The sequence below is a fragment of the Vanellus vanellus genome (genome assembly GCF_965231255.1).
Source record: "Vanellus vanellus genome assembly, chromosome: 5".
NCBI classification, from domain to species: Eukaryota; Metazoa; Chordata; class Aves; order Charadriiformes; family Charadriidae; genus Vanellus; species Vanellus vanellus.
Window position 1 is genome coordinate 15649493 of NC_138910.1, and position 15659 is coordinate 15665151.

At 44.9% G+C, this 15659-nt stretch overlaps 1 protein-coding gene across 1 annotated transcript in view; it reads left to right on the forward strand.

Moving 5' to 3' along the window:
* Window positions 1–2358: 2358 nt before the first annotated feature.
* Window positions 2359–15659, forward strand: part of CNTNAP5 (contactin associated protein family member 5) — a gene marked incomplete at both ends in the record, with an annotated part of 292999 nt that continues 279698 nt past the window's right edge. Inside the window, one exon of the mRNA XM_082484629.1 lies at window positions 2359–2434. Within this exon, the coding sequence (XP_082340755.1) occupies window positions 2359–2434 (76 nt within the window). The remainder of the gene's footprint in view (window positions 2435–15659) is intronic.

Consider the following 15659-nt stretch of genomic DNA (forward strand, 5'->3'; position numbering starts at 1 on the left):
AGTTGTGACTGTGTCAAAGACTTGCGTGTCTCCAGAGCAAATCCACTCTGGATTTAAGCTTTCTGATACATTCTACTGCTTAGCTTTACTCAAGCGATAGCTCTGGAGGCACTGCTAGCACTTCCAAAGCTTGATTACTCACCTGAAAAAGTCAAGTTAATAACATAATTTTCTCAATACTCCAGCCTCCTGGCCTAATGTGGCAAAGCAATACCGTTCTCAGTTTCTGGGCCAGAGTCTTGTATATGATCTGTACGACTTAGGGAGATGAGATGTTTCTGACTGGGATCAGAAAACGTGAAGGTGAGACCCTCTCTCTCCCCATCCACTGAGGGGAATGAGCAGAGCTCACTTCCTTCCAAAATGGGCCTGCTCAGAGGAGATCGTGCCTGTGCCCTTACACAAGCATCTCTTTGGTGATTAGTTGAACACCTCCTTCAGAGCCTTCGGAAGGGACAGCAGACACCTCATGTAGAGGCATTAGCCTTGGACTGACTCCCGCCCGTAGTTTCTGAAATCCCACTGGGCTCAGAAGTCAGCGAAGCACGGAGCAACGGGGTCAAATCTTTGCATGAGCAAAGATGAAGCCTTGGTGTGTGCAGATGTATTTAAAGTCAAAAATGAAAGACTTGGAGAGCTCATTAGGCTTTTAAGTTCCTCCTAAGTCTTGGTTTTGTCTGACTAAATCCTTTATTGACTCTGCCTGAAAGCCTCAGTGCCAGGCAGCTATCCTTCCTGTTTAACCTTGTGTCACTTGTGTCACTTGTAACAACAGAAGGTGAAATAATTAGGTCATTTTTTAAACGTGGACTTTTGCTTTCCAAGCTGGCTGCTCCTTTAAAGTTAAGATGTCCCCCTGACACCCCTCCTTGATATAGCACCTAATAGCTAAGCACGATGCCTTTCCTCCACCCTCCTTACTTTTTAATATGAGGCTTCCAGCATGCCAGCAATTTAAACCTCCGCTCTCCATCGGCAAGTCAGGATGGCTTTGGTGAACAGTCTATTTCTTCTCATTATTCCTCGCCATTGTGAGGGATGATGGCTTAGGACCAGCGACTTTCCCCACACAAAGATTTTAATGGTCCAAACATACTCTCCTTGCAGATTACAGCGGAATCACTAATGCAATTTTGACCTGACTTTGATGCAGCACTCTATTGATGTGGGGTGACGCCGCAGCAAAGCAACAAGGTTAGATCTCAGCAGTGATTAAGCTGGAGTTCCTGAAAGGATGCTTACCTCCCCGGTGCGCAGGGAGGCGGCTGGGCACGGCGCAAGGTGCCGGCTCGGAGCTCGCTCCGGCTGCCTGCGCGCAGAGCGCCAGGGGAAGGCAAGATGCTTTTTAAACTCTGCTTTGCCGTACCCCACCTCTGGAAGATAACCCCGGCTTGCTCAGCTGCTGAGGTAATCATTCAATCCTGAGATCTGGTTTTGTCAAGCATCACCCTTGCCAGCTGGGGGTGGGTTGCGGCCCTCAGGTGCGTGTCTGGTCTGGTCTGCAACCCCGTGGGCTGCCTTCCCTTTCGGGTTGGGGGGCACTAACGAGAGCTCCCCATGACTCTGCTGGGACCCCCAGGGCCACCTCCGCTCCCTTTTTAGGAGGTCTAGGCAGGGAGGGTCTGGACCAGCAGTGACAGGAGAGCGGATCAAGCCCCTTCCGAGGCCCCATCCCCACTCCCTGGGGGTGAGGCTGAGACCCGGGAGCGGGGCTGGGGCTCGTCGGGCTGTGTCAGCACTGTGTATCCTGGGACATACATGTGTATTTCATGTATGTGACATTTACATTTATAAGCAAACAAACAACTGCGCTGGGGGCTCTTTAAAATGTTCCAGCCACAGCTGGGAAAAGAAAAAAAAAAAAAAAAGAAAAGAGGAAGATTTTAATTTTTTTTTTTTTTCCTCCAGGCATCTGATTTACTCCGTGACTCCGATGCTTATCAACAACGCGTGAAGATTGCAATAAGGATCCTCCCTGGCAGGCGAGGAGGAGTGACTTCCAGGGGGGCTGGGAGGAGGTGGAGTGCAGCGCGGCTCTCGCCTATAAGGAGGTGCCCGGCGCCCGGCTGCCGCTTCCCCGCCGCAGCTCGCAAGGTGAATTGCGGCGGCGGCGGCAGCAGCAGCCGCCGGGGAAGCGGGCTCGGCTCGGGCGCTGCCGCCGGCGTTCGCAGCGGCTCCTCCGAGGGTCGTGGAGGAGGGTCCCTCGGTCGCCCCCGGCTCCCCCTTCCCCCGGAGCGCCTGGATGCTGGATGGAGTAAATGAGCGGAGGAAGAGGGAGCGCACAGAGGCTGAGAGGCGCTGGGAGAGCGGGACCGGGGGAGACAGGCGGGCGGCTGGTTTCCCCCTCCGGGGCTGAACATGGATTCCCCAGCCCTCGGGGGCTTCGCTCTGCTGCTCTTCGGTTTTTGGCACCTGGGATTAACTGCAACAAATTGTGAGTAGCGGGAGCTCAAGGAGTTGCCTGGGGTTGGGGCGGGGTGGGGGAAGAGATGGGGGGAAAAAAAAAAACTCCCTGAAAAAGGGGGTTATTGCAACGTGACCTCTAAGAAAGTTAGCCCGGCTCCGGTTTGCTAATGGAGCTTAGAAACGCAAAGTTGCGGCCAGATGGAGGAATTTGCTCGCCACCGTCTTACCGGTGCGGACGTGGAAGTGCACGGGAGCCGCTAGAGCCCGCAAGGAGCGGCTCTCCCGGTTTTTCCCTCCCGGTTTTCTGTCCTTCCGTTGGCCGCATTGTTTGGCGGCCAGCGTGGCTGCTGCTGGCCCGGGCTCGGCTGCCCGCCGCCGGCTGGGACGGGGCCGGAGGCGTGCGCCTCTTCCCGCCCGGCTTGGAAGGGGGGTTGCCGGGATTTTGGGGGCGCAGTCTCGCTCCATCCAGCCTGGCCGAGCAGCTGCTGGTGGCACGGGGGGATATTTGCCCGGCCCGGCCCGGCGGGTGCCGTCGGTTCCCACGGGCGCGGTTGGGTCCCGGGTCGTGCTCGCCGCCCCCTCCCCCCTCCCCCGCAGCATCCCGGGTGGGAAATAGCTGTTCGCTCCCTCTTCCTCGGGAGATCCCCTCTTAACTTCCCCACGTTATTGCTGCTACGGGCGGTGCCAGCGGGGGCTGTCCCCGCCGGCAGGAGCCTCCCTCGCCGCTGGGCTTTGCGGTGCGGCGGCGGGCGGGCTGCAACGGGTGCTCGGGCGAGCGCGGTGGCGGGGCCCTGGAGCGCCCCGGGGGGGGGGGATGGGGGGAGGAGGATGCTCCGTGACCTGCCCCGCTGCGGAGGCGCGGGGAGGTGGCGGCCGGTGCGGCGGGGAGCGGGAGCGGGGCCTCCCCCGCGGACGCGGCCCGTCGGGCGGAGCAGGGTGCGGGGGGTGGGCGGCGGCGGCGGGGCGCGGCGGGCGCTAGAGGGCGCTGTTGCCCCGCCGGCGGCGCGGGGTGCCGGTGCCGGTCCCGTCCCGGCGGCGGCCGCGGTGCGGGGGGCTGAGGAGCGCGGCCGGCGCTGCCTTCCCCTCCTTCCCCCTCGCTAACTGCTCCCGAAACGAGCTACAGCCCCGAAGGCGGGGAATATTCTCTTCCCCCCCCCCCCCCCCTTTTTTTTTCCTTTTTTAAAAAAAAAAAAAACAGTCAATTAAATTACGGTTAATATGTTTTAATAATGTTCACGAATACTAAATGGCAGGCGATTTAAGGCTGAGGCTTGCCATTACTGATGCAGTCATAAAGTTAATTCCTAACACTTAAAAAGAAACTCTGCATTAATGAGTTTTACTATTTCACGGGTGACAGTTTAATTTCCCAGTGCCAATAAACATTCCCATTGAATACACGCTGCTTCCTAAATATTTAGGAGTCAATCTTTTTAAAGCATAATGATCAATGGTTTTATTATACTGTGCAGATTTTACTTATTCATTGAGCAATGAATTAGCATGGAATCAGCTGTTAGTGCTTTCCCAGGAGCTGAGTGAAGGAGCCCGTGAATCTGTAATAGCTACAAGTTCCCTGGAAACCTCGTTAGAGTCGCATGTGAAGATATCTGTGCGTGCTCGTGGACCTCAGTAATTGCATTCAGTATGAAAATTCATCACCTTCTTAAATAAATCATCTCTGTATGTTGGAGCTCAGGGAAGCTGTGCTCCCTTCCTCAGTTTTGGGCTAAGAAAGATTATATATGGGCAAAAATATTGAATGCTATGTGCCTGTAAGTAGTATCCTGAAGTATATTTAAATAGCTACACGAAAGTGCCATTGCTTTTAAAGATTACTGAGCTCCTGGGTACCCAGTAAACTTTCCAAAAGGAGAAGTTACCAGATTCTGCAAATGGGAACCTTCAGTGCAGGCCACTGTCAGGAGCAGAGGTCCTTCTATTTGAAAGCCGAAGTGCAAATGGAAAAGCATTGCTTCTGTGCCTTCCTCAACTTGAACAGTTTGGCCATGGGAATCGCATTCAGATGCCTATACTGGTATATTTACAATGGCTTCAACAGGCTTTTTCCTGACAGGTTTTGCAAACGAGAACAGAACCGGGGACAGTATTTACAGTGGAAAAGGAGTATGGTTCTGGGCAGAAGAATGCAACTTATTTCGTTTTCTTCCTAATATCTGATATGGCATTAATCTAATTTGTTTTTTTTTCTTTGCTTCTAAATTAGGAAAATCTTAAAAAGTATTATTGTCTCATTTACTTAGTTACTGTAACATAAAAATCCTGAGTAAGTCAAAATGTTCCCCACCACTGAGATATTTGATTCTAATTTCCTCTTCGGTAATAGTTTTTAATTAAACAAAGAATTGCTGAAGAAACTGCTTTGAAGCACAGCTACAGGCTAGGGGTCAGTAGACATCATTAGAAAGATCAAAATTACCAAATGCTAATAAAACATAAGGAATTCCTCCCACTTTGCTTTTTGCAATAATTTATTACATTAGGTAAATAGAGCGGCAATAGGATTTCTCCTCAGGATACTAATTACTAGAAAATGAGGAAATAGCCATGTACGTTACATTGGAAATGAGTTGCATATGATATCTGGGGAAACTAAAACTTCTCCATTCGTCAGGTAGACAAGCCTTGCCTGCTATATAACAAATTAGTTGCCCTTTAGCAGTATATTCTGTGATCTGGAAACCTTAGTAGCTTTGGTAAGTCCAGATTTGCAGTTGTTGAATGTAATTTTCTTCTTCTTCTTTTACCTTTTTTAAAGTTGGAGGGAGGGGGAAACAGTGAAAATATTTTGATGTAGGAGCTGTGGAAAAGAATTGCAGGAGCGTTCCTAGTGAGTGGTCCACCACCTGGTTTGGTGTCGTGTATCTTAGAAATTTTTTCCTGTTGTTCTTTTACGTGTTATCTCCCCCTCCTCCTTATTTATATCTTTCTTCACTGATTTTTCTCACATGGTCAGAAAGATGTAGCGGGATTGAAACACCTCCTGGAGAAGTGGCACCTTCTAACTCCCCTTGCAAAAGTTATTCTCAGAAATGGCTACACGTTTCTGTTCCTGAACACAGCTTCCTCTTCCTACCACAGAATCACTAGCATTTCTTATCCCAGTTCATTGGCATTTATTACCTGATCGTGAGACTTTCAAACCTTTCACTTAAACATGGTGATGACTGTCAGTCAAAGCTGCAGAAATTCCATGTGTGGTAGAAGCAGATCTCCTATTGAACTTGTTATTGAAATATATGGGCAATGTATGGTCAGCTACTCTGCAGCAGATTAAGATGTGGCCTTAAAGGACACTGTCTTTAATAACTATTCAATTAAAATGTAATATATTTCAGTATTTCCATTTATTTCAAAATAGAACGATGGCCTTCTTGGATTTGAAGAAAACATACATTTTGTCGGACAAGGAGACTTTTTTTTGGCAAAAAAATTGTTGACTGTGATTTTAGTCTTCCTTTACGGTGATCTAAATTGATGGTAACTGTGCAGGAGTCAGATGAGTGTAAGTGAAAACTTACAGGAGGATATTTGACTCTGGATACTTGAGGCCATCAAGATGAGTAGGTAGATTTGGGACTTGTAACAGCATGAATGAGACCTATCGGGTCAACAGTGGTAAAGGCAAGAGGTCTGTTAAACAGTGACCTTTCTACCCATGTGGTCAGAAATGCTAAGATTTGAAGAGATCTGCTGAAATAGGTAGAATATTGATTATCTGATCTCAGTCTGCAGCTCATTTGCTTGCAGACTGAGTAAAGTGGATCAGACACACATCTCGCTTTTCCTCTGGCTCCAGTACTTAAATATTCTTTACAAGAGGCTACTATTCAGGCAGGCTTTCCTCCTTTTAGTTCCATACAGGGAGAAAAACATATACAAATGTCTTCATGCCTTCAGATGCAACAATGAAGGAACGGTACAGAATAATGAGATTTCCTCAGAGAAAGGCTGTGAATGAGATTCTTGCCACGGCAAAGTCCAAGGGACCCAATGCTGATCAGTGCCTCTCTTGCACGGCTGTCATTATCCAGCATTCAATCAGTTTTGACTCAACTAGCGCTCCTTGGCTTTGAACCAGTCTTAAAGATGGGCTTTCCGTGGACTACAATGGTCTTTGGATTCTGCATCCACTAGGCAGATGGCATTGCCAGCCCACAGGAATCTATCCAGGGTTATTATCACCGCAGTATCAAATACGTTGTCTGCTTGGACAATTTCTTTCTCTTCTTTTTTTTTTTTTTTTTTTCCCTTAATGTCATGCAAATGCAGCAGGATTTTTCATATAAATTAACAGCAAGAACAAATTGTTTTCAAATGTGCTTGGTACGTTTGTACAAAGTATAGACTTCAAGTGGAAAATATGGTGATTCTGTGTAGAACAACACACTTGTGAAGCTCTCCCAGCACATGGCAAGCACAGGCTTCTGCCAGCACCCCAGCCAGTGTGGGACTGGTGAATGTTTTTTAATCACTACAATCGCTCTTTTACCAATGGGAAACTTAGGTAGCGTATCATATGCAATCCTGTAGATAGATTCTCACATTGATTATACATTTAAGTATCTAAAATAAGTCCTTTGGGGTCAATTGAGTTGATCCCGTATGGTGCAATCATGTCCTGTGCTCTGTTGTCAGATAATATTCATGTTTTCCCTGCTGTATATAATAATTGCTAAATCCATGGATTCTTCTCGTCCCTTCCCTTTCTCTGCTGCTGTTTGAAGCAAGTGGAGTTCGGATAGCCAAATACTGAATTGAATAAGAATCCAAAGGCAGTGGGAGCGTGGGATGCCACTTATTTTTAGCCCCTCAAATGCATTTTCTATAGATGTGACAGGTTTCAGCTAATCTGGTAGACTTGAATTACTGCCTTAACCTCTCGCCCTGCTCCGAGAGCCATGAGAATGGGAGAAACAGAATTGCAGGTATGTCTGCCAGCGTGGCCCATGACGGAGGCGCTCTCTATGGAGCTGCTTCGCCGTAGCCTACCAGCCTCCGGAGTTTTACCAAGTGTTCAAGGGAGTGGGCTGTCTATAGAGAGCACCAGGTAACCTGCTGCGGGTTTGGTGTTTTTGTTTTAAATAAACCAGTCTTCTGGGTCTTTCCATCCCCGTAATTGGGGGAAAGATATTCTGGTCCTGTAGCATTCACTTTTTTGGACTGCTGCTGTCTTACTGATCCAAAGGACACACTTGCATCGTGTCTATAGGATGTGGTTCTCGCCGGACACATTTCTTCTGGGTCTATGCAGAAAGGAAGGCTGCGAAAGAGAAAAGAACTGATAGATCTGCATGAACGTTTTCTTTCTGCTGTCAGTAAAGTGTCTTTAGGAGACATAGACTGTTTTATTTTCATTCTTAACTAAACCCCCTCTACTCAAAACAAGAAAGGAGGGAAGAGAATAGAATAATCTTGATGTAATAAAGGCTTAAAATTACAGGTAATTCCTGTAGGCTTTGCACGCATCACTTGGTAAAGTGGGAAGCATCAGTAGACCTATTAGCATGTCTCTGTAGAGTCAGAGGAAAACAAGGTATTTTTTTTTTGTACGCAGTGCTCAACTTATATAATTGATAATGAATTTCCTTGTATTAATCTTGTCTCTGAATTTTCTAATTGCCCTGTGCAGATTCTTGTGGGCTGATAACGCCATCTGTTCACTGGATCAGTGCAACTGATGATGTTTTAAATGATGAAAACAATGCAATATAGAATCTAGAGGGGAAAAAAAGGGATACCAAAACATTGATTTATTTGTTTTTATTTAACCGCTCTGTTAAACAGTTAAAAAAAAATAAATGGTAGTTCATAGTGTGGTGATCTAGCTGCCCTTCTAAATAGATATGCAGAAAATATTCCGGATTTTAGCTTGTATTTGCTCCAAAAATAAAGGAAAGTAACTTAGTAAAAGAGCAAGCATGAAGCCATTTGTAAATGTCATGAAGGATCTTGCCTGATCTGTATTCCAGGAGAGGAAATACCATTTTTCTGGCTGTGTTTTGCCTCTGCATGATACTATTTTTTTTTTTTCTCTATATATTCTTACAAACATCTGCTAGAACTCAGATAACTTGGTCCATTTCCTACAGAAGTTTGTGCTCAGATATTGTCAACACGGGTTCTGAATAAAGCAGTGGAAGTCTGTATGAACCTACCTATTCGCAATACTAAGCGGGTATTAGAGTACTGGTTGGTTCAATTATTATTGTATTTTGTAACCTGTGAATTAAAAGCCTGCAGAGTTGATATTTTGAATGTACAATTGTAGTACTTAAACTGAAAATAAGATACAGAGCTCAGAGAGACAGTGTCTTCTAGGTTAATGGTAGCTCTCCTTTCATCCAGTGTTTCTCGACCATACTAAAGACCTCACCAGTGTTCAACCTTTCAGTCTCTAGTGCAACTCCAGAGGTCTCAACCTGCACAGGCATTGAACAACCCCATGTCGTGGCACCCCAAATAACAGAAGGGTCCGTAGGGACAGGACAACAGTATGCGATGAGTTCATGGACATCTGTAATAAAAAAGTTTCTCCTATGACAGGAGTAGTCTGGAAATAATTTTGGAAGAGAGATACTTGTTTCACTGCTTTTCAGACAGTGTGTATGTATTTGGAGACTGTTTCCTGGTTGAGAAGAAGGCTTTAGTGTTAGAAAGAAATGTCAAGAAATGATTCACATGGCAAAAGCGGTACGAGTGCCTTAGTCTCCTTCTGTATCGGTGGCAGCGTATCAGTGTAACTTTTTTCCTCATCCTACGCACATGCCAGATCAGAGAGAGGAGTCAGGCTTGGAATTGGAACCATTGTGTTCCGGATGGGAGGAGGTTTCTAGTGAACCAAGGTGCAAATGGGTTTTTAAGCGAACTGGTAGATTTTTTTCCCTCAGTTTGAGTTTAACTGAAACTGGCTTTGGATAACAGCAGCTCAACGGTTTCTGTTTGGTCATGAATTGTGATTGTCTAAGAAACCAAATTTAAAGTAACATTCATCAACATAGCTGTGATTCAAGATATGAGGGTTATTTCAGCTCCGGAATTGTGTTGGGGTGCCTGTATTGGGCCAGGGCAGTCCAAATTCCTGACCGTAGAGGCTGGCTGGTCGATGAGTTGGATGTAGGTGCTGGAGGTTTGCTGGGAAGAGTCTCTGTGACTCCCTTCTGTCATAGTCAGCATCAGGCACATTACACTGGTGATTAGCTTATAACGTGCCGATGCTGTTTCTGTGCTGGACGACACAAATCCAAATTTGAGGTTAAGGAGGGTATTCTTAATGAACATCCATGTTATATGGATTCATAGGAGCAATAACAAGGAAAAGCTAACTTTGTAATTGCTCATTCAGTGCCATTCTAGAGTATAAAATATTTTTAGTGGCTGGTATTAGTGCACTCTTTTCCAAACTGTTAATTGTCTGGGATCGGTGTGATCTTTATGGGATAAACGAGCATAGAGTTGCAGTGGGACACACTGCACTCCTTTCAGCCTGGTACCCAGAAACATGCAAAAGATACTCAGCAACACCCACAGCATTGGAAACTGAAGAGTAACTATGGTATCATTCTAGGGATCGCTTCCCTTTTGACACTGGTAATTAGAATTTAGCATAGAGCTCCAATGCATGAAAGAGAATGGTATTCAATACTAACCACTGTGGCACAGTAGGAATCGGACTGGAAAGGAAATAAATGTGTTTTCATTCTCTGTTTTATTGTGTGTATTGAGAAGGATTGAGTGTTGGCCCTTAGGAATTCAGGAGCATAAATTTTTCTTCTAAAACTATTCAGTGCACCGTGTTGCCAATATAGTAGTAAATAATAATAATAATTTTCAAATGGGTAGAATCCTCTCTTTGTTCCCAGCTGGGCAATAAGGAGTTGATAAATGCTGTACTGCCTGGCTAAGAATTGGCAAGTTCCATTTACTTCTGCTCTAAATGGTGAGGCATTGTTCCTCGATGACAATGGTTCTTCACCGATGACAGCTCGTCAGCAGTCCAGGAACAGACAGAAATACCTTGTGATCTATGTCACCGGTGACATAGCTGCAGTCGTTCCCGTATTAGCTCAGTGATGTCTCTATGTTTGGGCCTAAATTGCCCCTACTTCTGACACAGATGCTATGAGCCATTGCTCTCTGTCCTCCTTCTAGGTCACATAAACAACCTACTGAGCATTAATAAGGCTTTTTTCTTCCTTCCCTCCATGCAAATTTATCACTGGAGCAGGAGGGGAAATGGCATTTTTTTTTTTTTTTACTGGAGAATATCTGGTGTGTCTATAAAATTATGCATAAGGAAAGAAGCAGAAAATGGAGTCTGTTCTTTGTAGGGAAAGAGGGGAGGTCGCGAAGGACCTTCTCCCGGTTTCCCATTACCAGTGGCAGCTTCCTAATGCACTCAGTGAGGAGGTCTGAATTAATGGTCCAAGTGAGTCATCAGTGAACCGTTAGGAGTAACACATTCATTTGTAGTAATCAGGATTGATTTATGAATAGGACAAAAGGGACTAAATATGCTATGAAAATGCGTGTTGTAGATTTTTCCCCCCCGATTAATAATTCATCCTCTTCTAGTATCCATGAAAACAAAAACACTGTGCACATAAGAACCTATTTAAAAAGTTAATCCCACAAATGGCTGAACACAGAGAAAATCAGCTTTTGTTTTAAAAGGTAGATTTACTCAAATCTTCTCTAATTTGATTTGCCAGTGGGGTGTAATTTAAGTCAAACAAGTTAGCGGCATTACTTGCTATATGAAGGTCTAAATATTTAATAGATTATGCGAAATGCCTGCCCCACAGGATAATGAGCTGAGGAGCGCTCATTCTCCACAGGGCAGAGGGTAAGCTAAACCCAACAGTAATAGCAAGCAAAACAGAGAGGGAATTTCTTTTCACAGGATATGGTCCTCTAAAGCTGACCTTGGGAGCACTTGTAGTGCACCTTCTATTCTAAATGATCCTGGGAAACTACCAGTAATGAGTAATGATAGTGGCTTTTTAGAAGCCGTAAGTGTTCATGGTCTTCCCATGGTCTCTCCATGTCTGTGAATATGCCCCCAGTTAACCTCTCCTAGCCAGAGCACATGCTCTGGAAGATGCAGGATGCTGTGGACTCTGATAATCCTGATGGACATCTGCCTATCTGCTCCCGGACAGTCGTGTCAACAGGACGGGGAGCATCGGTGCCTCTACAGAGGCTGGTGCTTCAGAGGTGCTAAAGTGTTTGTGTAAAGCTGCCAAGGAAGTCTCTGAAAAAATAGAATATGAACTTGGATGTATCGGATTCTAGGTGGGCACTTTAGCCATCGGCTGCACTGCCCTTGGTGCAACTGCTCAGGTGGACACTAAACCGAGCAGCAGAGAGAAGGGAGAAGAGAAGCCTTGCACAGAAAGAACAGCGCTGTTGGATTTCTTCCTCCCTGCCCTGAAAAGTTCAGAGGGGTTGGTTTGTGTTGTTTTATTATTTTTTTTAATTTTGTACCAAAATACTTCGCATTTTAATTTTAGAGGAAGAAACTCTTTCAGCAACCCCTAGCAAGATTAAACAGCTATGGCTTTTTTCACAGAGACTGTTTGTTTGGAAAAGAAAATGAAAATTTGATGAATTTCAATCAGATGTAGCTTGCAGCAGTTGAATATTTAGAGATTATCAAATTCCCTTTTCCCAGCTCTGCTTCTTAAGTGCAGAGCTCATCTTATATGTAATATTAATTCTCATTATTCTTGGACATTTACTCACTGAATTCTTGAGCAGACTCAGTTCATCTCGGACCTGGTCTTAAAGTTCCTGAAAACAAAGGCGGCGACCTGTACTTGAGTTTCAGATCATCTGAAGAGCTGGCACTATAAGGGTATTCCTAGTTGTCGGTCTTCCAGGGAGGTACGAGCTCACGTTGCTGGTGCTCCTGGGTGGACAGATGAAAGCTTGTTTTCCAGCCTGGAAAACATACAGCTAGCTTTTTGTTAGTAACATTAGGTACGTGAGGTTGCTCATGGCATTCTACAAAAGTCTGCGTAGATACATTTCAAAAAAATTAAATCCCATTTTTTCCCCCATCCCTGTCTCTCTGCTCTGAAGAGATGTATTGAGTCATTTCCTTTGTCTTCTGGCCTAGTTTCCTGGTGGAGAGCTACTGTATGGTTTCTATGCTGTAGGTAAGCCTACCTTAAAAAGAATTTGAGTTTGGCTCTGCCATTCATGTGAAGCACATAGGCTGGAACCACGCATTATGGGGAGGAAAGGATGAACTGAATCAGGCTGAAAGCTAGTATTGTCATTCCTGAGTTCCAGATTTCCCTAAAATGACTAACATTAGACATTTTAACTATAATATTAGATTTGTTTGCAAATTATAAACTCTCCTCTTTTTGAAATCTGCATCTGGTAGCTGGTGCTGTTCCCTGGGGCCTCCTGCTGGGAGGCTGTGCCGGAGTCAAAGCGATCTATTCACTGCATCATGATGAGTTTGGATTACAATCTCCTTTACACACCCACAATCATCACTGAGTGTTTGCAAAAGCCTAAACTGTTTTTCAGACAAGCAACGGAGATGTGCTTTCCATCTGTACTTCTTGCTGCAGTTGGCTTTGTTGGGCAAGGTCAACCAGTATGAGAGGTTTACCTCAGCAAAATAGATAGAAAAAAGATCCGCTCGCTAAATCCTAAGTCGTTTTCCACTTTAGCTTGTGGAAGGAGGTATCAACCTCCATGACTCATCACACTTCACAACAAATACATTATTTCACTTGCTTTGACAGGCCTGAACCGAACCCCACCACTGGGTCCGGGCATCAATGACTTGTGTGAATTAAATAAGGAAGTCCTGATTTGACAGCCGTTCTCTGATTACAAGCAGACGGTGAGTCAGAGCTATAACACAACAGATTTTCCTCCTACCCTCTCCAACCTCCCCCCCCCCCCCCGCCCTGAACCTTAGTAGCATCTGATTTATAGCGCCTGTTTTTTGCGACTTCATCTAATTAGCGCAGGCACTGGGGTCAGTATTCTAACACCTGACAGGCTTTACAAGGGAACACCACAATTACAAGTGCAATTATCTGTTTTTCTGCTGCACTGAAAAATGTAGCGTGTGAAAATTAACATAAAACCCCTAAGTGGGGTGGGTGTCGGAGGAGAGGCACCATCTTCAAATTTGAAAGGCCTGGGTTTGATGCTCGACTTTCTGAAAGTTTTTCTGGGCATCGTTAGGTGACGTGTTTAATTGCTTTGAGCTTGAGTTTACGTGGTTTGTCTCATTAGGGCTAAGGGTTCATCTCCTCTCGCGTATACAGATGTACACCTAACAACAGGGGTTGGAGGAAGAGGCCTTTGTGCTAGGCGTTAATATAAGCAATAATGCTGTTAGCACGCTGCTTTTAAAAGTACTGACTGCATCAACAAATAATGGAATCTTTAAACTATTGGGATTGTGCTGGGTCTCCCTGGTGACTTCCGTAGGGGTCTGTACGCAATAGATTTAGGATCTTTGCATAAATCTACAATTATGCAGTCTTCAAAGTGAGAGCTATGGGCTGGTTGGCTGTGAGCCAGGAAAACAAAAATTTTTTTTGAGCATTATACCCATCCAGTCGTTTCCATAAGGCATGTGGGTAGAGCCAACTTGCATCTCCCTACAAAGGCGTGTAAGTTTGCACTGAGTTGCCCGCACTGGTGCTAAACTAAAATTGTGTGATGGAAATGGTGCGTTCATGTTAAGTTAAAGAATAATAACCAGTTAAGTATGACCATAAAGTGCTGTCCTGAGATAGCCAAAAGAACTGCACAAGAAAAGGGTTATTCCTTTTTATTTCTTACATTAAGGAAAACTATAATCTTAGCTTAGAGGAAATTTAGAGCAAATCTATAAAGTCATGTTCAAGCTAAGCTTTTTAAATTCCAAGACAGGCACTTAATTCAGTGTTCAGGCAGGGAGAAAAACAGTTCACAGCTGGAAATGCCTGTTCTTCTCTTCCACAAGACGCGCAGAGAAGGGTAATTGATTTAGACTCCTTTGGGTTAGGAATGGGTTTCCTGTGTTAGCAAGTGTGAAGCACAAGGTCTTCATCCTAGTAGGAGGATCTCTTTGTGCCAGTGATGATAACAGTGGTGTCTCTGCTCTGAAGACTACATACGGATGCATCTCCTGCTTCTTCAGCTTATTTGCTAGTATGTCACCGACGGGTGACAGTCTTTGATGTCTTTGAGGAAATAGCTAGTCTGATGAGAACAGCCCGACTGTTCTAGTCTAGGACTAGTAAACCAGTCCTTCAACGCTCAAAGAATGAAAAGTCTTTTTGGAACAGCCCTTAACTAAGATATAGGAAACTCACTAAGCTGATATTGAAGGCAGCAAAGTTTAGTCCTTCTTAGACACCCACAATCTATGTATACCTGTAGGTTTTCTTCAATGAGGAAATAATGGTGATGGAAAAACCCTCCTCCTCCCCGTGTCTGTAACCTCCTTTTGAGTGTAAATATATGAAAGAAGGTGGGAGTCATTCATGGTACTCCAAAGCACTACGTTAATCGATAAATCCATTTATTGCATTGAGGCTATTCTTATACAAAGCGGAGTAGCAAAGAGAAAGTCTGAGGCAAGCGCTAGTATGCTTAAAGCCAGATACAACCATATGATTATCCCACTCCATGATAGTTTTGTCTGTGATTAAAAACTGCTTCCTGTAATATTCTTACATATACTAGCAAATAAATCTTCCACTGATACTTATGTGCTGTTTGTTGATAATACTTATATTAACACATAGCTTCACTTATTCACTGAAGTGACCAAGAAGATCAAAACAAAGTGAAACAGTCATCAGCTATGCAAATGAACAAGGCTTAGAGCAAATCTGCCTATGTTAAGTCAGTAATTTGATGGGTTGTTTTTTTGATTAAGCTTCCCTGGGGGGAAGGAAAGATTTAATTAAAAAGACATTCAAGAAGAATTCAGAATAATAAGTCATGTCTATTTTATCACTGCCAGAGCATGGGAAAACCGGTGGCTGCTGATGGAAGAGGTTGAGGCGCAAACAGGACAGAAATAGGACCATCTCCTTCATGAGTTTCGACCTTCCCATCTGCACTAACTACTGTTTTCAGTCTTCCCTCTCCTGATAGCAGCAGAGTCGGCAATGGCTGCTCTTCCCTTGTTGCTCTTCCCCAGCTTTGTCCTTTATTTCTTTTTTCTAGGTCTTGTCAAAGATCTGAGACCTGGCAGGTTGCTA